Source organism: Molossus molossus, unplaced genomic scaffold (assembly GCF_014108415.1).
Source record: "Molossus molossus isolate mMolMol1 unplaced genomic scaffold, mMolMol1.p scaffold_m16_p_5, whole genome shotgun sequence".
In the NCBI taxonomy this organism is placed as follows: domain Eukaryota; kingdom Metazoa; phylum Chordata; class Mammalia; order Chiroptera; family Molossidae; genus Molossus; species Molossus molossus.
The window spans coordinates 9,376,430-9,404,082 of NW_023425388.1; the positions used below are offsets into that span (position 1 = coordinate 9,376,430).

Genomic DNA, 27,653 nt, shown 5'->3' on the forward strand with positions numbered 1-27,653 from the left:
GCCCTCCATGGCTGGTCGGGCTCTGCCACTAACTGCCAGTGTCCGGTGGGCACAAATAACTGCCCAGAACCCTGCGGAGTGTTCTGTCTCTAAGGTAACCAGGTACCTAGCAACCAGGGCTGATCAGCTGGGCTGGCGGAGGGGAAGCAGGAGGGTAGGAAACAGTCCCTAACGGTCTGAAATAGGATGTTGCTCCACTTCCACAAGCCCTGGGGCGGGAGGAGGGTGCTGATCGCAGCCTGGAGACTGTCACTCTGGGCCCCCTGGCTCCATAGCAAACCCCAGGGCAAAGGAGGGCCGGGCCAAGTCCCTTCCTGTGCACAGAGCCACTCGGGGCAGACGTGGGCCCGTCCCCGTCCCCAGCTGAGGCCCTTTCTCCTGATTTAAAGTTTCCTTCGGCTGCAGGGACACCCCCCGCTGCCCACAAAGGTCCCAGGGAAGTCCCTCCTCTGAGGCTCCCTCTCTCCTCGGGTGTGGTCACTGTGCACAGGCAGGGGCCCAGGTCCCAGGGGGGCCCACAGGTATTAACTGAGGGACCTGGATTCCCATCCTAACATCTCAGGAGAAAGCAGCTAGAACTGGGAGAGTCCCACAGTCCTGGAGTCTTCGGAGCCAGCATGTGCTGTTCACGTTCTCTCGAAGGGGTGACTCTGCTCCTGGGGACCCCGTGACCTGGGCCCCGCCCCTGGTGTGCCCCTGCTGTCGTCAGCCCACACCCCCCGGGTTGCCCGGGAAGGGGCTCCAGTCCAGAGTCATCTTCGCAAGTGGCCTCAGCGAGGGGCGTGTCCTTCCTTTGGCTCAATTTGCCACCGTTCATGTCTCGAAACCAGGTCCCCTTCCCCTGGCCTCTCTGCAGACCCAGCCAGCCTTCCAGCCTGTCCCCTGGGACTCTGCCACGACAGGCTGTCCCGTCGCCTCGCCTGAGAGGAAAAGGAGGCAGCAGTCAGCCGAGGCCAGTCTGGGGGTCCTGAGGGGTGCCAGGGGTCCCGAGTGGAGAGAACAGAGGCTTGGCGGGAGGGGGAGGTGGCTCTGGTCTGAAGTGAGAGTTGTTTTCTTTCTCTTTTTAATTGGACTTTATTTTCTAGAGCAATGTTAAATGTAAAGGAAAACAAATCTTCAGTGGGAAGTACAGAGAGTTCCCATGTCCCCCCTGACATCACCCATGAAGAAGCCGGTGCTGTGGACACCTGGTGTGACTGTGATACCACTATATACCCAACGGGTGGACCACTATTGTACATTGTTGTCACCTAAAGTCCCTTTACATTAGGGTCTATGCTTTGTGTCACACATGCTGTGCTTTTTGACAAACGCGTCATGTTATATGCACCATTAGAGTTCCACGGAATAGTTCCACTGCCTTAAAAGTCCCTCGTACTCCACTGAGTCACCCCTCTCTCCACCCCCATCACATTTCTTCTCTGTACTCTGCTTTGTCTGATACTAATACGGTGATTCTGGCTTTTTAAAATTAGTGTCAGTGGGGTGCCTCTTGTCCACCCCTATAGGCTCACCTCATTGTTCCTTATAGTTGAAGTTGTTTCATAAATGCAACATTGTAGCTGGGTCTTGTTTGTTACTCCATGCAGTCTCAGTCTTTCAAGTCATGTGTTTAGACCATTGACATTTAAAGTGGTTATGGAGATATTTCAATTCATATCTACCATATTTATTATTGTTTTGTCTTTGTTGCCTTTGTTCTGTTTATTTTTTGTCTTCAACTACTCTGCTTTCTGTGATTTGAGTTGCAGAATTTATATTTATATTTATGTTTATATTTATATTATCTGTTTTATCTTCTCTCTTGCATTATCGATCATACTTCTCTTTAAAAACTGAAGTAGTCCAACACAGCTGGGGCCGGGGCGGGAGGGGATTGGGGAGGAGAGTGTCAATGGGGGAAAAGGAGAAACATCTGTAACAAAAATAAATGATTAAAAAAAAAATTGAAGTAGTCGCCCTTGAGCTTGAGGTTTATCTTTTCAACTACTCTCACCCACGCCCACTTGTATGACTGATGTCCCTAGGGACCATTTTTACGGGTTTTAACGTATTCAGCGTTGGAAGATGTTATGGGTGTTAACTGTGTTCTCCCAGAGATTCAAATATTGCAGTCTTACCCTCAGTGCCTCAGTATGTTGCCTTATTCATGGAGGTCACATCTGTAAAGTGAGAATAATAAACAAACCTCCCAGGGTCACAGGGAGATGACAGAGGAAAGTGAGCCTTGCAAATGGTGTCCTATTTCACCATTGTTGGTTACACATTTGCATTTTGATGACTACACTTTGGGGGAGTTGGCCAGCCCATGGTGAAGTTCTCGGCTGACTCGGCTGACTCGGGACCACAGACACTCCATTGTCTCTGCTCGTCGCCTCCCTCGTGGCCGTGCTCCATTCTGCAGCCAGGCCAGGCCGCAGGCTCCCACGGATCAGCGTTTCTGGCCCCGTGCCGTGCAAACACACATGTGCGTGCTGAGCCCTGCTGCCATGTATCAGACTATGAGGCTGCAGACACAGAAACAGCTGGCGGGGGGCAGATTTGGCAATCCTGGGCTCTCTGAACACGACTTGGGGGACGCGGAGGGGTGTTACTCAGCGCACATGGACCAAAGCCATGTCCGTTCCAGCTGCAGTGTCATCACACCCACTGTGACCAGAGCTGGTCTTCCCCGGCTGTTGGATGCCGAGCAGGACCACATGCTCGAACCCTGCCCGGGAGTGACAGAAGAGTTACACAGACGGGGTTTCCCCGTCGCGGCTTCGAGTCACTCACTCACCCTTTTGTTTTGCTCTTACAGAAAAGGCAGATTAACATCTGGCCCAGATGACGGGACTCTCGCATCAGCTCAAACTGAGTGAGCAGCTGCCAGCTGCCGCGTGTACGGACTGGGTGTTCTGTGGGTAGGAGGTTCGTGGGTCATTTAAAATTCCAGCGAAGGGCTGTGAGAGGAGGAACTGGAAGCGTGGGGGAGCCCCCGGGTAGCAGCAATAATGACAAAGCACACACACGTGGTTGTGGTGGCCAGAGAACAACATTAGGAAACAGAGGGCCTAGGTTTGAGTCCTGGGGGAGCTCAGTGCAGCTTCATCGCCTGGGTTTCTTTCTGTGGGAATGATGTGACTGTCGGAGTCCGATTTTCTCTGCAGAACTTCTGCTGGAATGCTTGGCTCATGATTAAATGGAGCCCTCAGACCAGTGACTTCCCACAATCTGACACCAAAGATTTATCCACCCACTGCTATCCAGTCACCCCACTTTATGAAGGGGAAACTGAGGCACGGCATTTAAGCCACATGCCCAAGGCCACACACCAGCTCAGGACAGTGATAACCCAAGGTCAGGCTCCAAAGCACAAAAAAAGGCCCTGCTGCCACCAGCCTGAGGTTCCCAAAGCAGGTGCCCCAGGCACACTGCCCAGCCCCCTCTGCACCTCCTCTGGCCTCACTTTCTACGCCTCAGACGCCCAGCCCTGCAGCCCCATCAGGTCTGCAGTGAGCGTCCACCTTCCTTCTCGGGCAGTCTCAGCCCTGGAAGAGGGACCCCGGACACGGCCGGGGGGGCTGGGGGAGCTAAAGGCACTTTCATTGAGCTTCTCCCCCACCATGTGGAAGGACTGGGAGGCAGGTCATGGGCACCTCATCCTTAGTTTTGAGAATATAAAAAAAAATTGTGTTTTAAAAATTGTAGCAAAAGATACATCTTATTCTAATTTTAAAAAGTTCTGGATGGGAGTGAAGATAAAAAGGGACAAAGACAGAGTGCAGGGTGGCAGAAGGACTCTGAGAGAATCCACTTCCCCTACATGAATGAGGTTTATCACGCAGAACATCAGACGATGGTTTTTGCTGTAAATTAAAAAATGCTTCTTGCCCGACCAGTGTGGCTCAGTGGTTGAGTGTCGACCCCTGCACCAAGAGGTCGCTGATTCAATTCCCGGTCAGGGCACATGCCCAGGTTGTAGGCCTGATCCCCAGTGCGGGGCATGCAGGAGGCGGCCAATCGATGTTCTCTCTCATCAATGTTTCTCTCTCTCTCTCCCTCTCCTTCCCTCTCTCGCTAACATCAATGAAGAAAATAAATAAATAAATAAAAAGAAAAGATTTGTTTTAAAAAATGCTTCTTGACCGGCTGGGAGAAACCGAAAGCAGAGACGCTGGGTGAGAGGAAAAAGGAAAATGTTCCTCCTGCTCCCTGCTTTCTGGAACGTTTCTCCAAGGGAGGTCCCCAGACTAGGGGGGCCTCTGACAGCCTTCCAGGGGGTCCTCAGGCTCAGAATGACTTTCGTCTAATAGGAATACTGTGCCTCTTTCACTGTGTTGAGATTCGCACTGACCGGTGTAAAGGCAAAGGTGGGAAAACCGCCCGGGCCTTGGCACTAAGCCGGGCTCCCAGCACCACGGTCGCACCACCTTGAACTTGCAGGGGAAATACAGTCTCATTGAGTGTCCCACGCGGAGCGGTAAAAATTAATTTTATGAATAAGCGAATACACATCTTTTTAATTTCTGGGTAAATGAAAAGAGCTCATATCTGCTGCTAGGAACATAGTCAATAATATTACAGTAACTGTAAATGGTGTCAGGGGGATACTAGACTTTTGGGGGATCCCTGTCTAACCACTAGGCTGCACACCTGAAACTAATGTGTATAATAATGTATGTCAACTGGCACTGGAAAATAAAAATGTAGAAAAAATGCTTTTGTATTTAATATTTTTAAATTTAATATCTAAAGTAAATATTTATACTATCTTCAGAAAAAGAACTCGTTTGAGTTGTAAGCTAAACTAGCCACTTGATTCATAAACACTATATTCACTGAAAGAACAACTTGGCAAATTATGTTTATTCAGACTTGGGTATTGGACGGGTATTTCCTCAAAAGTCAACGAAATGGGTCTGTCACTTCCAAGAAAACTTGGTGTTTGTTGCTGATGATACAATCTGAGCTTTCAAGTAAACGTCTGAACTTTTGAAAACGTACATCTGCCACTTCGGGCTTGGTCGCCCCCGCTGCTTTGCTGATGAAACTGGTGGTAATAGTAACTCGTGATTGCTTGATACTGTCTATGGATGTGTTCCAACATTTTGAAGCAATATTTTCCGTGTGACTAATGCATGATGTTACAAAATCACACAGGGGTGGAAACCCACTCAAAGTGCAGGACAGACCCGTAGGACTTCTTATCACCATAGGAAAGTCTGTTGATACAGTTTCATACTCCATCTGCAACTAACTGGTCAGTTTTGGTGCAGTATGAAACAGTGTCCACCGTGATCTGAAAGTTATTACACACCCCTTCCTCTCCCGTCACATATCTGCGTGAGGCCTGACTTCAAAATGTATCACAACAGCCCTGGCCAGTGTGGCTCAGCGATAGAGCGTCGGCCAGCAGACCAGAGTTGTGGGTTCAATTCCGGTCAAGGGCACGTACCTCGTTTGCGGTTTGGTCTTCGGCCCTGGTCGAGGTCACAGGAGTCAACCAATGGATGTGTCTCTCTCACATCCATGTCTCTCTCTCTCTCTCTCTCTCTCTCTCTCTCTCTTTCCCTCCCATTCTATCTGAAAATAAGTGGAAAAATATCCTCGGATGAGGATTAAAAAAAATAGAAATGTATCACAGCAGACTGAAGGCAGGGTGGAAGAACCCAGCCCTCTCCTATGAAACCAGACATCAAAAAGATCAGAAAACATGTGAAACAACGCCATTCTCATCTTCTCAGAAAAATAGTTATTTTAAACATGAAATGTTTTATTTTAAAATAAAGTTAAAGTGAATCTTTGGTACGGTAAACACTGATCACCAGAAGCGTGCTGGTAAATGTTTAACAAGCAGCTCCCGGGGGGTGGGGGTGGGGGGACCCCTCCCTCATTTGTAGTTTGCTGGTTTCATGGTGTAAATACTCTCATCAAGACAGGTTCAAACTACAACTCATCACGGCCACAGACTTGGGAAGAGAGGAGCAGCAGCATCCGTGAGCTGGCTCCAGCCACCTGATAGAATCCACGTTTTGTGGCATTCTCACTAATTCTGAAGAGTGGAAAGGGGCCCCGAGTTTAGAAACAGGTGTCCCAGGACCATCACCACCCTCCCGTCAGGGCACCCCTGCCAGCAGGAGTCCCGGAGACACCGGTCTCAATGACAGAAGTCCTGGAACCTGAAAGTCTAGTGTTCAGTGTGAACAATCCCCAAGTCTCTCCTGGACGTCTGCCAACTCCCTGGCAAAGACAGAACCCGAATCTTCCTATTCCAAATGCTTCTTAAAAGCATTTTTGCCTTTAAGGAACTTTTTGAGGCTTTCTGAAGGGAGGGCTCACAGCTAGGTCCAGTTTGGTCACGACGTTCTAGGTGTCCGCCCGTCCAATCGGTTCCCTGGAGCCGACTCCGGGCCTGATGCTGCCCGGAGCATCTCGGCTACCCCTGCACCGGGTCGGGGTGGGGACGAGGAATGACAACTCTTATGAGTTTATATAAACAAAATACTTTATTATTTGAGAAAGAAAGGGCCAAATTACAAAATTTTTTATACTTAAGCTCTGTTCATTACCACACCAGAGGGTTTATAAGGGACTTCAGTTCCCATCACTATTAGGTTGGACCCCATGAAACTGCCAACTAGGGCGATAAAAAACACGTCAAATATTGATTTCATGTGGTTCGACCCCATATAAAATGAGCCGATGGCTAACATCGGTTTTGGCAGCAACATGTCCCCAGTCACGTCTGTTGATGTTATAAACAGATGTCCCAGCTATAAACAGGTGCTGCCTGAGAACATCCTGTTTAAAGATACTGGGAACCGTTCTGTGTCGAGGCAGGTCCGCCTTCTCAGCTCGTCCTCCAGCCAAGCCCACGGTCCCACCACACGGGCGGGTCCAGGTGTCCTCTCAAACTGCTAGGGACACCTGTCAGACTTTGCAAGCCACTGGGCCGGATCAGTTCCAGAGGCCAGGGACACAGGCCGACCCAGGTGCTCCTCGGAAACAGCATCCAACACCATCGGACAGTTTCCTCCGCGTGAACCAGTCCACATGCATCCGCTCTGCCACTCTGCTGACCCCGCGGGCCTCTGGGAGTTCTGCGTCCAAATGGAAGAAGCAAAACCGAACTGTGCTGCTGTGCCCACGGAGCCAAAGGACCGGCGTGGTGTCCAGACAGCCCGAGACTGACAGTGGAGAACCGGACCAGCACGCTCCGTGCACGTCCGAGCTTTCCTCGAGGTGCGCCCTCCCCTCCGGCTGCAGCTCTGTGCACAGTATGTTCAACTTCACATGGAGCCGTGATAGAAAATAAAGCTTTCCTACAAATCACAATTTTTTCCAGTGAATTACTTTTACAGTAAAAATAGCTGCTCCATAAATCCCTCCTGATTTCTGAAAAGGAGTTGCATATTTCCAAAAATAGTATTCTTATTTTGATCATACAGAGTCACGTGGGGCTTGGGGTGGGGCAGGAGGTGGAAATGCCTGGTGGGGGAGGGGTCATGGGGGACACAATTGAACTAAGAAATAAAATGAGTTTTGTGTATCGACTGATTTAAAGGCATGCACAGAAATGGAAAACCTATGCCATTTGTCAAGAAAAATACTGCTTTACAGGTTTTACATTACAATGGAAAGGACACACCAGAAGCCAGAGGTGCCCCAGATAATAACATTATTAAGTTTCGTATAAAAATTCCCAAATGTACAAAGTCCTTGACAGACAACAATCCAGGCAAAACAAAACAAAAAAACAAGGATTAACCCTCTTAGACCTTACGCCTGTAGGCATATTCGACGTCAATAATACACGTGACAAATTCTCTCAGCCTACCCGTGGCAGATGTGATGTTTGCAAAATGCCAAAGATGCTCTTGCAAAATGAAATACACGCTGCATTCTTAGTTCACATACAGTAATATAATTATTTTAAATTACAATATACAATTTCTGTTAAATAGAACTGTTAGAGGATTTCGATAACAATTATAAGATTACAGTCATATATACAAACCAACTTCTGAAATGGCACGATCATTTCCTGTCCCCCCACCCTCTGAAGCAGAGACAACGCTTTCGCACTGGGGATTCCTGGTTGCCAAAGGGCAAAGAAAATAAATGCGTACGTCCCCGACACGCTCACGCCCGGAGAACGGCCAGCAGCCTGCGTGGTCCTGTCGCAGGCGCTGGGAGCGCACCCCGGGCCACTTCAATGTGACTGCATTATAAACAGCGTGATCCGTCCGGAGGCTTCAGATGCAACACATCGTGTCGCTCTGGGCGACGGGCTGCGGTGTCGGATGAAATAAGGCCACTGCTTCTTGGCGACGTTCCCGGAGGGTCCAGAGGCCTGGCAGGGGCCCGGGGGCAGTGGGTCAGGATGGCCCCGACGGCGGTCCCCGGGCCTCAGTCCTCCGTGTCCGGCTGGACTCCCAGGATGGCGTGCAGTTCCTCGGGCGTGAACCCCAGCAAATTCTGCAGGTCGCACACGAAGCGGTACACGTAGCGCTTCCCTGACGTCTTGTGGATGATGTTCTTGTCGTAGTAATAGCGCAAACCCCGGCTCAGCTTCTCGTAGTTCATCTTGGGCTTATTTTTCCTCTTTCCCCACCGGCGGGCCACCTGCAGTGGACATGATGGAGAAAGTCAATTCCATTTGGCAGGGAAGAAAAAGTGAATGACTCCAACCCCCCAGTGACGCTGACGTGTGCCCACTGGAGGGAACTTGCCCACGAATGCACCCCCAGAAGTGCCATCAGTTTCAGCATGTGTGCCAGGGCTGTGCCCTAGGCTGGTTCTCCGAGGACAGAAGGAAAGGGGGAGGGGAGTGCAGGGCCCCCACCCAGTGTCACCTGGTACAGGGCTCTTGAAGCCTTTCGCTCAGTAAAACCTCCTAGAAACCAAAGGTTCCGGGTTGAGCACCCTGACACAGGGAAAAGTTGTGCCCCAGGAGGTGTCCTGGGTCGAGCCGTGCGACACGGTGCACCTCAATGCTTCTGCTTCCCGGGGCATGGGGGGGGGGTGGAGACTGCTGCCAGCCAGTGACCCAGGGCTTCTCCAGTGCTGTCCCGGAAGGCAGGGGCTGGACCTGCCCTGCCCGGCTCAGCTGAGGGGCACAGAAGCCCAGCCAGAGTGCATGCGTGGGGAATGAGGTTCGCCCCCCCCCAAACAAAAGAGAAACTTTCCCATGGCCAGGAGAGAGCCTCAGTTTACCACTCGTGCCTTTTTCTTCAATGACAGAGCAAGCTCCGGCCAACGCCCACACACAGACCCAGAGACACACTTGTCCCTGGAGCTAGGACTGCACTCGAGTTTCCCAAGGGCCAGGAGAGCCCCCCCTTCCCCCCCGTACCGGGAACCCTTTCTGGTGCCCAGGGACCTGGATGTGCGAGCCCAAGGGAGGAGAGCAGGGTTGAGAGCCGCAGGCGATCTCCCGGCTCGGTCCGTACCTCGTCGGGGTCAGCGAGCTTGAACTCCCATCCGTCGCCCGTCCAGCTGATGAACGCCTGGCAGGACTTATCAGAGAGCAGTTCTAGGAGAAACTGCCACAGCTGGATCGGTCCGCTTCCTGCGGGACAGGGCCAGTGACAGGTTTTTACACTCAGACACGGCAAGGACTCGGCCCTCCTAATACAACCAGCAGGCTGAGGAACTCGAGCCCCGATTCCGGGTGCCGACGGAAAGGTGCCACCCCAGGTGCAGTGACAGTCCCGAGTCCCAGGGGGAGGAGGCTGGACACCCCACAGGCCTTCCTCCTCGCCTCCTAGTCCCAGAAAAGAGGCCACTGGGCCCTTGGTGGCTGGGTGTGGTCTTTCTGGGGGGAAAATTCAGGGCCACCGACTCCTGGCATGGAAATTCCTCGCCCTGTGTAACTGCTCCTTCTGTGTATTTCTGCGAACGCTGGGATGGGGCGGATGAAGGGGGCAGTAACCACAGAACGAGGCGAGTTATTCCCGGAATCCGCGCTATGGCTTTCTGGCCACACGACAGTGGCTCAGTTGCTCAATCCAAGAGTCCCTTTCCTGACGAGCCACTCGGGCACTGGGAGCGACCCCACAGTCCCACCGCCAGTGCGAGGAGCTCTGTGCCTTGCCCGACGAGCCCTTTCCCGACAGTGTGAGAACCGCCGCCCTGTGTGGGTGCATCACGGCAGCACTATCTAGGGATGAGGAACAGGACGAGGCGGTGTCCGCCCTGGATCACACGTCCATCCCAGAGCCACTCAAGACGCCAGGGCCACGGGCAGGAAGGCATGGCTAAGAGGACAGGGGCTCTGTGTGCCCAGGGAGCTGTGTCACGCTGAGCCGGCTTCCCCATCTGTGAAGTGGGTTAATGCCCCACCCACTCTGGGCCACCCTGAGGACTCCCAACAGCACGCCTACAACCTCACGGCGCGGCCGGTAACACAAACATAGCAAACAGCCGCACCACGGCTGATTACTCCTCAGGCCCTGACCCCTGGCATGAGACCACAGCCTCCCACGCTGCCTGGACTTCAACACGTTTCCGTGGCTATTTGTTTTAGAGAACAGAAAGAAGTAGATGCCCACACATTCTTATTTTAACCTATCAGATTTCTGTGAGTAATATTATTAAAATCCCCAGTGTGTCTATATATAGTCAAAGTATAGGGCGAAAAGCTCATTTAAAGACACATGAAGCAGTAATAAAAAAAATCTCGGTATTTTTGCTAAAATGCTGGAAATAATCTGGTTTTCAAAACAGCCTTAATATTTGTCCCTTGCCTAGAATAGCGCTTGCTAACATCTTAAAAACAAAATGGGTTTTAGAAGCAAGAAAAGGCAAATGGTCCTGTGCTATTTGAGGCCGGGTTGCCACGCCCCCCGGAGCCAGTTTACATTCTTTGAAATTTCTGGAGTGGGTGAGTCAGTGCCGAAGCCTCCGCGGCCCCTGTGCCCTGCTCCCTCCCCTCCCCCTCCTCCTCCTCCTCCTCCCTGGACAGGCCGAGGTAGCAGCCGTGGACTTCCATCCACACACGGAGCCGCATACACAAACTTTCCTGCAAGGCTGGCCTTTTTAGAATTCAGAGACGGTCTGTCTGGATTCCGGATTACACTCCACGGGTCAATCGTGGGGTGTAGATACAATGTGCTCAGACCAGAAACACCCTTGGTAAACATGGCTATGCCGGGCAGGGCACAGGGGAGGTGACGGGGACACGCAGAGCAGCGCACTCACCTGTGAAGCCGGCCAGCACGGCCGCAGGTATGACTGGTTTGCCCTGCTCCACCGGGTCACTCCTCTCTTGGATGTAATCTTTGAAAGACATGGTCGGCTTGCTGAGGCACAGGGACTGGCTGCAGTCGTCGTCACAGCTCTCGAAGGAAGGCACCCGCTGCTCCAGCAGGGACGATTGGCTGCTCCAGGACTGCAGCAGCGAGTCCGAGCTCTCGAAGCTGTCCCCGCCGTTCTCCGGGGAGTCGCGCTCTCCGGACTTCCCTGGCAAAGATAGACAGGCACAGACTTTGACTCCTGCAGGACAATGACATGTCCAGCCCTACTGCTAATAAAAACCTGCAGGTTGGTCTGGCCGGTGTTGCCCAGTGGTTGAGCCTCAACCCATGCACCAAGAGGTCGCCGGTTCCATTCCCGGTCAGGGCACATGCCCAGGTGGTGAACCCAATCCCCAGTGGGGGGCGTGCAGGAGGCGGCCAATCGATGTTCTCTCTCATCCATGTTTCTATCTCTCTTTCTCTCTCTCTCTCTCTCAAAACAACAAAGAAAAAAAAAGTTTTTTAAACCTGCAGGTTGTCTTGGACTTAATGGCAGCATCACTGCCGACCACCCCCATTTAACTGTGTTCCCTGCTGGTTCAGAATCATGCAGACTTCACAATGCTCTTAAATGGAGGGACTTGTTCCTTACAAGTACACTACACAACCACATCTTCCTTCAACAACAGAATCGATAAACCAAGCATATCCTCACGGGTTGGAGTATTATACAGCAGTAAAAAAGGACAACGAGCTGCTACATCCAACACAGATGAATCTCAGACATAATGATGAGCAAAAGACAACACACAGTATGATTCCATTTCTATCAAGTTCAAAAACAGGGAAAACTATGGTGATAAAAGTCAGGACAATGGTTTCCTCTGGAGGTCAGGGTGCTACTGATGATTGGGAAAGGGTAGGAGGGAGCCTTCTGGGATGCTAGAAACCTTTCCATCTCCATTTGGTGTATGTACATCAAAATTTAACCAGTTGTATATCCTGAGATTTGGGCACTGTGTATACACATCTCTGTAAAAAGAAACCTGTTACACTGTCTCCCAAATATCCCACTGGGTGGAGGGATCTATTCACAACAGATCCCTCAGGGCCCAGACCACAGCCTGAAACACATTAGGAGAATGCTTGCTGAGTGAATCAATCGTGTGCCAGTGACCTAAGGTCACTTCGAACAGGACGAGTCCTGACTTCCTCCAACGGCTGAACACAGGACCACTGATCAAGACGCTCGAGCCGCTGTCCTACTGGGGCTCCCGGAATCAAACCAACAGCCCGTCCACAGGACCGCGTGGAAGCTCCTTACCAGAGCCGCTGGTGAGCAGACTCAAGCTGCTGCCGGCGAAGTCCTGGCTGACGGAGTAGCTGACGCCCACAGCGCTGAGCTGAGACTTGGGGAACAGCTGGAACTCCTGCTCGGAGCCGAGGGCACCGGCTGCCGCTGCGGACGGGCACATGGCGTCCAGGAGACCGCCCTTGGGGTAATTCTGCGCCTGCATTCCGTAGGGCGCCTGCTCCACGCCAAAACCTGGAACAGAACCACCGGGCGGCAGAGCTTTAGGTGACAGGACGTGATAATCAGGGACCCTCCACCCCCTGACCGATCACACGTGAGCCGTTCTGCACGCCCCTACCTTTGCCGACCCTCGGTGGGCTTTGATGGCAGGCTTTCCACGAAGCCCTCTTTTTTCAAACCATTCAACTTCCCAGCCTCACTGGCCCTTTCCCAAAGGCTGCTGCCCCTGGACCCAGCTGCAACGCCTCCCTGCTCATGTTTCTGTGCTCCCCCCTCAACGCTTTCCCGTGACCCTCAGGACGACGGCAGGGGTCCCTGGCTCTTTCGACTTCCAAGGACACTAAGGCTCAAAGTGATACATACCCCCTAGTATGTGGCTGGGGGACCACCTGTAACCTACATTCACCACATCATGGACCAGAGAGAGAACCTGAACTCCATGACACCTTATGCAACCCCAAAGTTGGGGCAGGTTTGGTGCTGCTTTCCACGCGCTCCCTGTGCCGGCCACCTCTCGCGTGCTCTACGAGCTGTGACCCCAGCCACCAGCTCCCTGCCCTTTCTTTGTCCCTCGCTCTGTGCACGGCCCGGACCAGCGCTGGCTATTAGTGTTAAATGTTCTGGTAGCCACTTTATAAAAGTAAAACAAAAAAGGGGGGGTGATTTTATAATTTTACTTGAACCTAAGATATCAGTTATAATTTCAACAGGTAATCAATATTTTTAGAATTAGGAAGGAGATCTTTTCAATTCTTTGTTTCATACTATGGCTTCCAGACTTGGGGTGCATTAAATTCTTATCACACAGCTCAGTGCATTAGTCACTTTAGCCATGTGTGGCCACTGTACGGGTCAGTGCAGGTCTAGACAGGGTCTGTGGACCATCCGTGAACTAATGGGCGACTTTAAACCAAGATTGTGAGGGCAGAATCCAGACTGACCTAATGAATTGCTGTTAATCCAATGAGGAACTGAGTTGAGGTGGGAATTTTCTTCATACGGATCCTCTGTCTTTTCTTGGTTTTCTGAAAAACAGACATAGGAGAGATAAGACTGTAAAGTGAGTTAAAAACTACACAAGAAAAAAGCGACTTTCTGAATTACTGCTATACAGTTATTTCAGGGTAACTCAACACATGTAATAGTTCACATTTAACCTGATGGTGTTCCACGTCTTTTAAAAAACCAGAGGCAGCAACGCATTTTTTTTAGTAAGTAGAGGAAGTTTTCCAACATGAATGCTGTCACAGGCAAAGTTATATTTTCTACTTCATAATTCGAAAGACCCAGATGGTGTATTTCACTCTCCACGTCAATGATCAGTGAGACACTGGTGAGGTGCCACCTGTACCAGGCAGGGCTGGGAACAGAGCAGGTGCACCAAGAGGACTCAGTCCCTGCTCCGGGAGGCTCATGGCCACTGTTTCAAACCCAGAAGGCTTCCCCTAGGGTGCGGCCAGCGCTACAGACAGAGGGCTTTGTGAGGACACACGTGCCCAGGAACTAAGAATGGGAAAAGGACTGTGGTTCTGTGTATGTCCACTCCCTACACACACACACGCGCACACACACACCCACACATACACCCGCACGGCCAGACCAGACCCACATGGAGTAGTGGCAAAACAGTTCCCCTTGCCCACAAGCAGGTCCTCACCGGAACCTCAGGTCAGGCTTGTCCACATTCAGGCAAAATTGAAGTCTCCCTGGCCCCCAGGAGCCATAACCAAAGGGAGCAGGTGGTGGACCCCAAGGCCGTTTAAAGGTTCTGAGTCTGTAGCAGACGTTGACACTCAGTGCTCATGTAAGTGAGGACTGGTTCCCTGAGCTCTACAAAGGGGCTACTCTCCTTCAAGTTTTCACCTAAGTGATCCCTCACTACAATGTTTTTCTTTTTAACTCACTTTATTTTTTTAACAGTGGTCTTAATGCTCTTACAAGGTCTGAATCAAGATTTTCTATGTGACGCGAGTTCTTTGGTCAGTGGCTAGTTTTTGTAGAATCAGTGTGGAAATATCTATCAATTATTCCTATATTTGTTTAAAAACATAAAAGCAAAAAAAAAAAATTTCTTTGTTGGACTCCATCTGGACTCGGGAGAATTTGCTGTAAAATCCACGCAGTCTGACTGAACGAAGGCTCCCCGCCGCCGAGGCGGACTGGCTTCTCCCAGTTCTGTAAGGTGAGCCACACACGGGAATTCTTGGCCGGCCTCATACCTGAGCTGACACGTCCTCTGACGAATGCCGTCTAGCGACAGTGAATGACTTAGTGACTAAGGCTATGGCCTGAGGGTTACACTCGAGCCCCACACACACTTAAGTGGATGCAAATCTATAACCACCGACACACAGGTGACTCACTCCAGTGGCATTGTCGGGCAATCGACATCATTTGAAACTCTGACCCTACAGGTGCAGCTCCTTCCCTCTCCTGGCTGGTACCTTTGATCATCTGTTCCAGATGCTCCCAGAGAATGTCGCCCACAAAGTCAGGTGCCAGCTCCAGAAAACGCTCCTTGCCCAGGTTACACAACACCTGGCCATTCATGCCAAACCTCTGCAGGTTGACGTTCACCAGGCTGAACTCATTGGTCGCCCAGAGAAGCCACTGGCATACTTGCTGCTCCGTCCACAGCCAGGGGTCTACGGGGAACAGAGGGGAGACACGGAAGGAGGCAGTGAGACCAGAGTAGTCACTCCCCATTTACCCACACGGCCACGCATGCACCCAAGACCAGCAAAATGAGCAAGACACCCAGGCAAACTCGAAGACACGAACAACAGTGCTGGATGGAGCGTTCAGCGGTCTGGGTTGAAATGAAAGCAGGCTCAGCGTAACCACATCTCTGCCCGTGTCTGCGAGCCGCCTTAACCGAGCTTACAGAAATCACCCATCTGGCCCTGGCCAAGAAATCACCCGTCTGGAGCAACAGCAGTCAAGTTCGCCCGGCTAGTGCGGCGCAGACTCAGAGCAGCGGCTCGAAGAGGACGCACTTACTCTTGGGGATGCCCAGACGACGCTGCTCCTTCTTGAAGCCACTGAAGGTAGCCTTCAAGGCCTGACTCATCACAGCCTTGCTGCAGGGAGTCAGCAGGGGCAACTCGCAGCTGGCCGAGTCTAGAAGGAAACCCAGGGGCCGTTAGGATTTCAAGCTGGCAAGAACAGATGGAGAATTCAGGGGAGAAATCTCAGTTTTTAGAAAAGAACAATTTTGACCGCAAACCTTGACATCATTCCTTAAAAGAGTATCAATATGAACCCCTCCCCCCAATTTTTTTTGACTGAAATTGAAAAAATATATGTCCCATAACTTTGCTTATTTATTTATTTATTTTTAGGGAGAGGGAAGGAGGGAGAAACATTGATTGGTTGCCTCCTGAGTGTTGGGGATCAAATCTGCAACCAAAGTGCATGCCCTTGATCAGGAATCGAACCTGTGACTCTTTGATCCTTGGGCAGATGCTCTAACCACTATGCAAGCCAGCCAGGGCTAACTTTGCTTATTTAAAAAAAAAAAGTATAATAAAATAAAATCATAAAGCAGTTTATGCCTAAGTAAAATGTCTATTGAAGTCTATGTAAAAATTTTAGACAATGAAAGAAATTGCATGATTTTTGGCCCCAAGGCTTAAGGGGTTCTGAATACATATTTGGAAGTCGACTCCATTAAACTAAGCAGCAGGCAGTGACTTGGAGCCGAGTACACACAGCCCTGAGCCCTCATGAAGTCGGTACACTTTCCACTTTTATTGAAAAACTATCTTCCCTGGATTCCCTCAGCAATTTCAAGAATGATAAATGACTGTCACAAGATGGCATGCTGATGCAAGCACTTGTGTTTTAATTAATTTTCTGGGCTATATTTTCTAGCATCTATTTCATATGACAAAGTAATGTCTGGAATGCCTCCAGCTAATAACTCTATCTCAGTCACTGCAGAGGCATCACCCGGCGTATTAGTCCTTTACAAAGAATAAACAATGACATGAAGAAGCACAGAAGTAAATACAGATGGGTAAAGATGAGCAAGAGTAATTTGTTGCCCCCCAAACTCCAGGGGATGGTCTAACTGTAACCCCAGTGAGATGCATTTGAATGTGCCCTCCTTGTCTGCTCTGCAGAGTGGACCTGGGAGCTGCCGGGGTGAAAACACCCCGATGTTAATCTCAGGGTCCCCAGCAGTGTGCCAGGAGGGGGGCATTTGCTCTCCCTGGGGTGCGTCTGGCAGGGAAGACAACAGAATCATCACTCTCATCAAAAGGAAAACTGGCTTGTCCCAGGTCCAGAGCCCCCACTTGACTTTCCACACCAAAGACTCATGACACCGTCACTCATTATCTGTCGTCGTTACTAACCGAGTTACTTTGGGTAATCACACACAGTTTGTCAACCTGGGTAGCAGATTACCGTAAGAAATGGAATCCAGGCCTGTGGGCACTTCTTGGAGTGCTTGCTTTTCATTCAGGGCGGGGAAAATGGCAAACAGGGATCCATCAAAGGTGTCAAAGGCCGGCTGTCGCTGCAGAAAGGGACAGAAAGAAAGCAGAAATATAATATTTACTTACTTAATTCCGTTTGCAAAGTGGTCCATGGGTAATCTAATCAATACGCCCTGATTAAACTGGCCACGGTAAAGCAACACCTGGAATGGACCAGCAGTCCTCAAGGTGTACTAGGATGGCCCACGTGACCAAAATGAGACTCTCTCTCTCCGGGTCATTTAATCACCCTCTGAGTCAGGACTGGGAATTGATTTCTAATGATCTAATCCACTTAAATTAATAAATTAAATAAACAAACCTAAAATACTAGAATCCCAGAAGAACAGAGCTGGGAGGGGCCTCAGAGCTCACCTGGTCCAAACACCTGGCCTTTTTGTGACATCATGGGAGAGAAATGCAGCCAGGCCAGGTGTAAGGAAAAGGACCCCGGCAAGGCAGTCACCTAAAGTCACTGCCGTGAAAAGAGAAGGCGAATGATTGAATGAAAATTGAAACTCAAACAATGACATAAAAGATCTGGAGAAGTATTTATTTTGAAATATTTACAATGAAACACTAACTGAAAGTAGGTGTTTTTCCTCATCAATTCTCAATGGTTCAGAAAATGGTAAAACACATGAGAAAGTTCCTTAAGGTTTACTTTTATAAAAGTAAAGAGACCCACAGTCATCTACGGAAAGAGTTCCAAAGGAAACAGGTTTAAAGTTAAACTACGGTTTAAGGGAAAGGAGAAGAGAGATACACAGAGCAAGATAAAACCTTACGCTGTCGATTTCTGATCCATCCCATCTAACATGTATCAAAGAAACAGCCTTTAATGCAGGACTTGTTAATAAGTAACAGATAGGCCTTGATTCACCATTGCCCAACTTGTTAAGGAAAGAATGTGAAGAAAGACTATACTTTTCCAACATAAGCTGGAAATCCCATGTTCTGTGTAATACAATGACACACTCGTTGAGTCATCAATAAGAAAATGTGTAACACATTTACAAATAATATGTTTGTGTGCTTTCGTTTTAGAAAAGCAGAACAATGGATGACACATTACACAAGAGGTCAGGCTGAGGTTGAAACTGACCCCAAATACTCAAAGCAATGATTCCCCATATGGAGCCCAGCCAGCCCCCCAAACCCAAGGCAGTGATGTCCAACGGATATCCCAAGACATCGAGGAAAGACCAATCAGGCAAGTGTTTCAATACTTACCGAGATAGATAAACTACTTTATAATTTTGGACTAATTCTGTGTAAAATATCCAATCAACGTTTAAAATTCCCACTAGCTTTGCCCAGGTGACTAAGTATGCCTTTGTCTTACTGACAGTGAGTTCATTTTTTTTTTTTTTTTTTTTTTTTAATCCTCACCTGAGGATATTTTTCTACTTATCTTCAGATGGACTGATGGACTGGGAGGGAGAGAGAGGGGGGGAAACATCGATGTGAGAGAGACACAGACTGGTTGCCTCCCACATGCCCCCGACCAGGGCCAGGGTAACTACAACCGAGGTACGTGCTCTTGACGGGAATCGAACCTGACTCATTGCTCCTCGGGCCAATGCTCTAACCACTGAGCAACCGGCCAGGGCAGTAAGTTCCTTTTCAAAATGAGAACGTCAAAAGACAACACAATGTAACACTCCAGAGACACATTTGCACAAAGCCCTGAGCTCAGGAGGCCAGTCTCTGACACTGCTTCTGAGATGTGCTTACTACACGAAGCTAAGAACAGGGAGGCCGCGCTCGTACGTGTGGAGAAGGCCGATGGGATTATCAGTCTGTGCAGAACGTTCCCAAGAGGAATTGAGATGGAAGCACAAGTCTGCGTTGGTTATGCAGCAGGGGCGGCTTTCACCTTTCAGCCGGGTCTCGTTCACAGGCAGGCTGCCCGGTGGGCTCGGCGGGCCGGCCTGCCTCTCCTGGGCAATCTCCCTTCACCTCTGAAACAGCCTTCCCCCCATCCCAGCCCACTCCAGCTCTGTGCTGTTGAAAACCACAGGCTTTTTCTCCTGGTAGGAGGCTCAGAAATTAACTAGCAAGGCCTCACCTTCTACAAATTACATGGGTTCCTATCTTGGGAGGGCAAGTAGAACCAGCACCAGGAAGCCCATTTTACAGATCAGAAAACTGAGGCCCAGAGAGATTAAGCAAGCAGTCCAGAGTCATACAGCCAGTAAATGAAAAGCTAGGGCTAGAACAGATCTTCTGGGACTCAGCCCACTACTTTTATTTCCCCCTCTCCTAGAGATTGAGCTTTCCAAATTAAAAAACAAAACACAAACTTTTAATGAAATTAACACTTGCTCACTCACCTTGAGTGTCCCTCTGTAACTGTTAGACACAGGGGCCACCTGGTCCATGTTCTTGATTCCAAAATCATTCATCTTAAAAAAAAAGGTAGAGGAAAATGAAATGTCAGAGGCAACAAGTCCAGCGCTACATTCTGAAGTGATCTTCACAGGCAGCAGAGATACTGGCCTGCTGATCGGTCAAGTTCTACAGCACAACAGTCATTCCGAACCAAATGCCAGGAATTCTTATTTAAAAGGCCCTTCTCACAAGGGCTACGCTATTTAAGCAGTTCAATAATCATGCTGATTCCCACCAAATTCGACTTAGATTTGAGGCACACAAGATAGTCTCTTTCAGGCTGGCTGCTCAAAGCCTCCTAAGGCAGTGTCCTTCCACCGTAGGAGTAGGAGGGGTTGCTGTTCACTGCCACGGAGGGTGTGGGCCCAGAAGGTGCCAGGTGGCCAAGGGCAACTCCTATCTACAAGGGGGCAGTCAGCTCCACTGGTGAGCCTCGGGGTGACCGGCCCAGGCAGCTCCAGGTATATCCAGATCTAGAAAAGCATGCTGGGAGGAGCCAGAAGGCCCCCTCCTTTCCACATGGGAGGAAGCTGGGGCTCAGGAAGATCAAAGGGAGGAACATGGCTTCAGACCAAACCCTCTCGCCCTGTCCCAGATCCTCTCGTGTTAAATACGCAAGCTCCAAACACGTCCGCTCTGGTGTGGCTCAGCTGTGTGTTTCCCCAAGCAGTAGTTCCAATCACAGGTCTGCCTCACTTGCTCTGATAGCATCTGGGCTTACACTAGACCCGTGTTGCCCAACGTGGTAGGTACCAGCCACGTGTGGCTGCCGAGCACCTGGCCCACGGCTCAGACATGCAGAGATGTCAAAGATCTCAGGAAAAAGTAAAATATCTCAGGAATAACGTTGTACTTACTGTATGTTTATATGACATGTTGAATATATTCAACGAATGAAAATATACTGAAATTAAGTTCACCTATTTTACATATTTAACATGACTATTAGAAAATGTATAGTTACCTATGTGGCTTGCAGTTGGACAGAGAACTTATTTGGAGCCTAAAAGGCAATCGTTGGGCCAGATGAGTTACATATTAATAAATGAGAAGGTTACCTAGATAATGCTGCCACAGTGCTAGGAAAAAAAAACAGAAACTAAAACTTGGTTTCAAATAACCTGGGTTAGCATAGCTGATAGTAACCTTTACCCCACAGGGCCCTCTTCCCCCTCCTGGCTTCCTGGCCAGAGATCTGAAGGCCTAAAAAGGCAGCTTTCAGGGGTCGCTAATTGCACCCCCCCATCTCCACTGGGTGCTCCCACGTGTTATAACTAAGACCTTCAAGTAGTTAAAATACTGTACAATTGACAGCACTTACTGGCAAATAGCATATTTTTCCCTAATTATTTTGTGTGTGTGCTTTTCTTTATGATCAACGTTATAGCTAAACCAGACCTCCCAACCACTCAACACCCGCACACACACACGTGAACACACACCTCCGCTGGCTGGAAGGGCGGGGTGGGAGGTGAGTGTCCGCCTCAGGGGAGGCCAGGGGTGCAGCAGAGGGCTGGCTGTTAAAACCCACAAAGTGCGAGTGATTATCCCGTGGCCAGCGGAGGCTGGAGCACTGGGAAGGACGGTGCTATGGGGAGGGCAGGGCGAGGAGGGCTGTCCTGGATAAAAGTGGCCGCCTTTGCTCAGGGTCTCCTCTCGGTGGGCCATGTCATCCACATGCACTCCAGAATCAGTATTCGCTGCTGATGGTAGCTGCAGTGACAGTCTTCCTCGCTAAGGGCTGAGCCTGAGTTGGGGGAGACCGTCCCTTCCCACTGCACCGAATCTCCCAGGCATCCCTGAGAGACAGATGTGACACAGCGGGACCCAGAGACATCCAGGAACGTGCCCAGAATCATAGTTACTGTGGGCGCTTCTCAGGGCACAGTGTAGACCATATGGCAGTTGAGGGTGGCCCTAAATCCTGAGCGCCTCCATGTGTCAGGATAACCTGAGAAAAGGGGCCTGGGCCTTCTCCCACCTCATCCTCCAGATCAGGAAGCACACAGATACTATTAGACCCAGCCGCGGCATGCTACTCTTCACAATGCGAAATGCTCCTTCATTCAGAGCTTTCTGTCATTTATCTGCAGGAACTGAGTCCTGTTAACCTGTTGATTCAATACACAAGCCTCAAACACAAGACCAAAATGCCCAAGCATTTTGGGTGCTGCCAATTACCCACCCAGGCCAGCTCCGTTTCTATGTCTGGTTTGCAGATGCCCGGTGACTTGGGATATAGAGAATAATTTTCCACCTTCACAGAGATGGACAGAGAATGGATGTGGAAGGGGATGGAAAAGCTTGGGGGAGGGGGTTGTGTACAAATACTTGGGGGAAAGGCAGTCTACCACTCCCACACGAGAGCTGTAATTACTCGCTACAGAACAGAATTCTTTTGTTGTCCAGCTTTTAATTAGTTTTGTAAGAACCATGAAGAATCAAAGTGGTTTCAGGCAGACACATAACTAATCAAATTTAAGTTCACTTATTTTACTCAACATGGTTCGTTAAGGTGGCGGACAAGCCAAGTTTCTCCATGTAAATCAATTTTCAAATTTGGGTCCTTTGGGTGTTGCCCTTTAGATCGCTGTTTGTGAACAGAAAAAAAAAAGTAAAGAAAAAAAGGAAAGAAAAAGGAAAATGGCAGAAATATAAATGCTGAAGATGGTTAAAATTTTAAAACAAGCAGAACTTGCCTGACCACTGAACCCTTCTTGGAACAAGCCGATCACTTATGCAAGATTCAACCACAGATTTGTATTTAAGCAAATTGCGGGGGGGAGACCTCTCCCCCACAATGTATTCTTTGAGGGTTGGTGTGGTTTTTCCTTTGAAAGTTATCACTTCGGCGAGAGGAATGACTAATCCCAGTAATGAGTGTTTGATATTTTCCTGCAGGACCACGGTGCTAACATTTACTGTACTATGATATTACTCAGAATTTTAATAAACCTTCACTTGGAGATTTATCTCCCTGATGGGTGGTGTGGGCAGGCAGATGGCGCACAGGCGCTTCCATTGTCCGGAACAAACATAATCTCTTAGTGGTGAATTAAAATAAATTACCCTTATCTCCAAAGGGTACTGCTCACTTCTTTACTTTCTAAATAAGTAGCACGTCAACTACTATTTTAGGCTCCCTTGAAACTGAATACAGACCAATATAAAGTCTCCGGTGCTTACAAAAAACCCAAACCCTCAAATGCACAAACGCTCACCGTTACCATTAAAAATGCTTTAAGAACGAGAAAATAAAGTCAGCTCTGCGCACCCTTGTCCTGGTTTCCAACAAACGCCCGGTGCTGGCCCCAGGACCGAGGCCCTGATCCACTCCTGGGCACTCTCGGGGGACCCTACCCTCCAGGCAGGACGCGCGGGCCGCCCCGGCTCCTGCCCCCCGGCGCCTCCCTCGCCAGCCACCCCGGGCGAGCCCTGGACGTGACCTAGCAGGTGACCCGATGCTCTGCGTTTTCCGGGAGTCGCAACCTCCCAGGTGTTTTAGGAGGTGGACGCCCAAGATCCTCCCGGGCCCGGCGCTCTCCAGTAAGTCACCCGCAAACCCGGGCGCGCCGGGGCCCCCTCAGGCCCCCTCTCCTGAGTTCCTCCAGCCCCCTCGCGAAATCAAATCCACCGGGGCGCCCACTGGCAGGAGCCCCCCCCCAGAGACCTCGATTCCTTTTCAAAACAAAAGCAAGCCGGCGCACACTCCTGCCCCAGCCGCTCGCCCACCCTGGGGGCCGTGGCCCAAGTTCGCAGCCGGCTCCGCGAACCACGACCCGGCCCACCCGCGTCCTCCTCCAGGCCCCGCATCCCGGCCGCCCCGCAGCCACAGTGCCCCCCGCAACACGAGCCCGGCGAGGCACGGAACCCGGGCGCACGACGCGCCCCAATCCCGGGAGTAGCAGCCACCCGCACCGACCCGGCGCCCGGACCTCGGCGCCGCCCACGTCCCCAGCAGGTTTCGGAAGCCCGCCGGCCAGGAGCCCTGCCCGCGCCCGGCCGCCCGCCCCGGCCCCGCTCTTACCGCGCCGGTTCGTGCAGGGCCGGAGCGCGGTCGCGAGGCAGCCGCTCGAGGCCCGGGCTCCTCGCTGCGGGCGCCGCGGGGCTGGGGCCGGGACGCGGGGGGGCGCTCGGGGGGCCGGGGCGAAGCGGGCGGGCGGGCCGGGCGCTCGGGCTGGGGCTCACTGCGATCCGCACCGCCGCTGGAGGAAGTAACCGGCCGGCCCCTTCGCGGCGAGCTCTTCAGGACCGCGGAGGAGGGGCAGGGAGGGAGCCGCCGGGGGAGGGCAGGAGGCGGAGAGACGGGGGGGGCGGGGAGAGGGGAGGAGGAAGGAGGAGGGGGGGAACGGGGGGAGGGAGCGGGGGAGGACGGAGGGGCGGAGCCGGCTTTTTCCGGCCCGGACCTTGCCCGCCGCCCCCCGAGGCCGAGCTCTGCCCCTACCCCGCCGTGCCAGGTGGCGCGCCCCGGAGCGCCGGCGGAGCGTCCCTTGGTTTCCCTCCCCTGTCCCGAGGATGTAACATCAAACAGGCCTCTTGAAATTCGGCAGGAACGGGGTGCTGGTGCTGCTGGACCGAGCGGCCGCAGGGCTTGGGTGCTAGGGGGCCCCGATCTTGGACTTCTTCCTAGATTTTTGACTTCTGATCATTCCTATCATGAAAGCACTCTACATGAGATGATAAGCGTACGAACTGGGCCCTTTGCTGCCTCACCGAGTCCGCCGTGTACCGAGAAGCCCGCTCCTACAGTCTGTGTGAGTGGCGCCCCCTAGAGTTGAGCGGCGCCTCACTAGGAACCAACCTGAGCTTCTTTGGGCTAATGCGCATGATAATTCTCCAGGGCATTATTGTTCCCCACTTTAAATAGGAGGGAACTGAACCTTAGGATAAATAATTTGCCGGGTCATAAAACGTATAACTCCCACCCACGGTCAAAACCATCACCCATACTCTGTCATTTTCCATTTTTAGCAGAAAATACTTGAGTCGGTGGCTAGAAAATGTGTGCATTTTCTATGCAAATTCACTTCAGAGTCTCAGTATTTTGGAGGAAAATTTGGAGTCCTGAAGGTGGGTATAAAATAAAACAGCCCAGCTTAGGCAAGGCCCTGGGACTAAAAATTAATGCATCTCAGGGACCCAGTGCTGTGAAGGAAGAGGAACTGCCTCATTTCTCCGTTACCAAGGTGCCCGGTTTCCATGGCAACCCTAAATTCATAGTTATTTGGATAATTGAGATACTATCCTGCCCTAATGTTTTGAGGTGCCTGAGGGTCTCCAGGTATCATTGCATAAGTCAGCGGCAGGGTCTACGCGGATATTTCTAGGATACTGAATTCATTGTGATGGCTTCTCAGTGTATACCCAGGCCCCAATCAGAAACCACAGATAGGTCAAGAAAGAGTTTAATAAATGGAATGCAGATCTTTGGTAAGTTATCATGGAGACAAGAAGAGTATGCTACTTTTTATTTTTTAACTGTAGCAGAAAATACTGAGTCATCTTGGCTGCAGTTTTAGCAAATAGAGGGCTTTTCCCCCCAGGCTACTCACACAGCCCTTGATAGTTTCTGAGAAGCTGGGTGCCCACAGCCATGGGGTCAAGTTCAGTTGCCCAAAATGGGATTGACTGTCCATAGTGCCTGCTCCTGCACCCATGGGTGTTCAGTGTGGGATGCTCAGGGGCTGAGTCACTGAGGTTCACTGATTATTTGGGAAGACATAGTTCCTCCTTGAGAGGCTGGTGCAGGCTGGGGTGGGCCAGGAAGGGCAGTTTGCTCGCGTTGGGCCATTTCCAACATATCTGAACAGAAAGATGTCAAGAGGAAACATGGGGGTTTGCAGGCAACCCATTCCTGACAACCACTTTTCCTTCTGCTCTGACTCATTAAACCTCGGACTCTCTCTCCTCTGTAGAAGTAAAGGTGATCTTGGAACCTGTGTCATCTGGCTGGGATGAACGCTCAGCATAGAACCCAATAGGCCAAGAATTTATTGGCGTTGAGCACATAGTAGAGTCTCAAATGATCTAGCTATTAAGTTTTTTTTATCCAAGCTCCCCTCGGAGAGCATCGTATGGAAGAGACACTTTGAAAAGAACATCATGTGCATGTAAAAACAATCCTCCCTACCCTCTCAGTGTAAGTATGTGAAACCCTATGGAAGATGATCTGCCCAGAGCACAGATGGGGAATTGAGAGGTTCAGGAGGCAGGGGGAAGACACCAAGGTCACACACCAGCTTGGACCCGCGACTCCCACCCAGACCCTGGGACACCCTGATTCCCTTGCCAAGGAGGCCCGGACTTATCCGGACAGCACCCTTGCCCTGGGTCTTACACTGTGGCCAATCCCCCTCTATGCCTGGACAGTCACGTGGTCATAATAAAACGGCTTATCCTAGTTCTGGGGTGATATTAGGCTTCCTAACATTTTTTATCTTCCTGTTATTAATTGGTCTCATAGTTAATCCACTGAACTAAAACCCGAGCCCAGCTGAAATCTGTGATTACTCATTGACTATTATGGCTGATTCACAAGGAACACAGAGCTTCACAGTAAATTAAACCTAATAAAAGCCCAGCCCTTGTGCTTCAAGATCAAAAGTCGAAGGTGTTAGAAGGAAATTAACAGTCAGAAGTCACGTGGGCTGAAATGATCGGATGCACTATGTCAACTGAGTTCAAGAGCAGTTTCTTTTCCCTTGAGGAAGACAAGCCCATAGAGAAGGGGAAAGGGGAGACTACAGGGGTACGCATGCGTTATAAATACCAAACTTATAGGGAGTAAATTGCAGATAGAGTTCTTTAGAATCCAGACGTCATTATTAAAATGATTAGCTTACTAAGTCATTCTTAAAAACATTAGCAAGCCCTGGCCGGTTTGGCTCTGCGATTGGAGCGTCGGCCTGTGGACCAGAGAGTCCCAGGTTCAGTTCCCACTAGGCCCTAGCGGCTAGGGGCATGTACCAAACAAAAAAAAAACAAAAACAAAACAGAGCAAAAAAAAAATTAGCAAAAAGGTCTCCTTGGAAACAGTCTTTTCCCCTTGAAATCCAGACCGATAGTCAAACAGTTGGCGGTTTCCAGTGTAGGCTAAGCAGACATCTTTTGATCTGAGCTGCGTTATTCCTTCATCCAGCAAATGGTGTCACCTGCTGAAAAGACAAGGTGAGTAAGGCTTGCTCCCTGCCCTTGAAGAAGTAAAAATAAAGTGCCCAGGACTGTTAAATTCACACACAAAATGTGAGCCTTTGGCAATCCTGGTGGGGGGGGGGGGGTTGGGCGGAAGAGGCGAAGAATGCACTTAGAGCTAGAAATAGTCTAATTCATGCATATCCGTACTAGTGATTGCTTTGCTGACTTTTCACCCTCACTCACTGAGTGGTGCTCAGAAGTAGCAGTTATTCACTGATACATGTTGGGGGTCAAGGAACGAATAAAGTCAAGCTTTACACCACCCCAAACCTGCCACCCCCTCATCCCATCCCTACCTCCCACCTCCCAGTGTAGGTACAACAGGTATAATATCCATCTGGCCCTCCACTTTTGCCCATTTGTAAGCCGCCACAGATACCCGGAACCCGACGATGGTCATCTAGCAGCCTCCCAGCCTCCTACAGGGTGGCCCCAAACTGAAGGAGCAGGCACCTGTGGGATCAGATGTCCCAAGGTCAGATCCCAGCTCAGCCCTTCCCAGCCCTCCTACTGTGAATCCCTGGGCAAATTACTTAATCTCTCCGGGCCTCGGTTTCCTTCCCTGTCAAATTTGCATCACAACAGTACTTTTCTGTTAGGACTGCCTAAGGATGAAGTTAGTTAGTGTTTCTTAAGCACTTAGAACAATGCCCGGCACATAATTAGTGCAAGGGTGTGACCCCCTGACCTGGGGACCCAGTGCCTCCCTGGCAGCCTCTCTGACCACTGCTGTGGACAGGGCCCAGCCTCCTTTCACTCTAGTTCTCTTGCCTTTGGTGATAAGAGACCAGGGCATGAAACACTGAATCTTAAAATTGGGAAGTACTCTAA

The 27,653-nt window shown here is 50.6% G+C and overlaps 1 protein-coding gene across 2 annotated transcripts; it reads right to left on the reverse strand.

Annotated features, from left to right (window-relative positions):
• Positions 1-7,481: 7,481 nt before the first annotated feature.
• On the reverse strand, positions 7,482-23,707 carry ETS2 (ETS proto-oncogene 2, transcription factor). 2 transcript variants are annotated; one of them, XM_036243202.1, is made up of 10 exons: positions 23,656-23,707; positions 19,571-19,642; positions 17,164-17,275; positions 15,754-15,873; positions 15,198-15,398; positions 13,695-13,778; positions 12,544-12,765; positions 11,185-11,445; positions 9,435-9,553; positions 7,482-8,607 (listed from the first exon to the last, which is right to left on the reverse strand). In XM_036243202.1, the coding sequence occupies exons 2-10, from the start codon at positions 19,640-19,642 to the stop codon at positions 8,392-8,394; spliced, it is 1,407 nt and encodes a 468-aa protein (XP_036099095.1). In that variant the 5' UTR covers positions 23,656-23,707; the 3' UTR covers positions 7,482-8,391. The 2 variants fall into 2 exon arrangements, with proteins under 2 accessions (XP_036099095.1, XP_036099096.1); XM_036243203.1 differs by lacking the exons at positions 19,571-19,642; positions 23,656-23,707 and adding an exon at positions 17,610-17,658.
• Between the last annotated feature and the right edge of the window lie 3,946 nt (positions 23,708-27,653).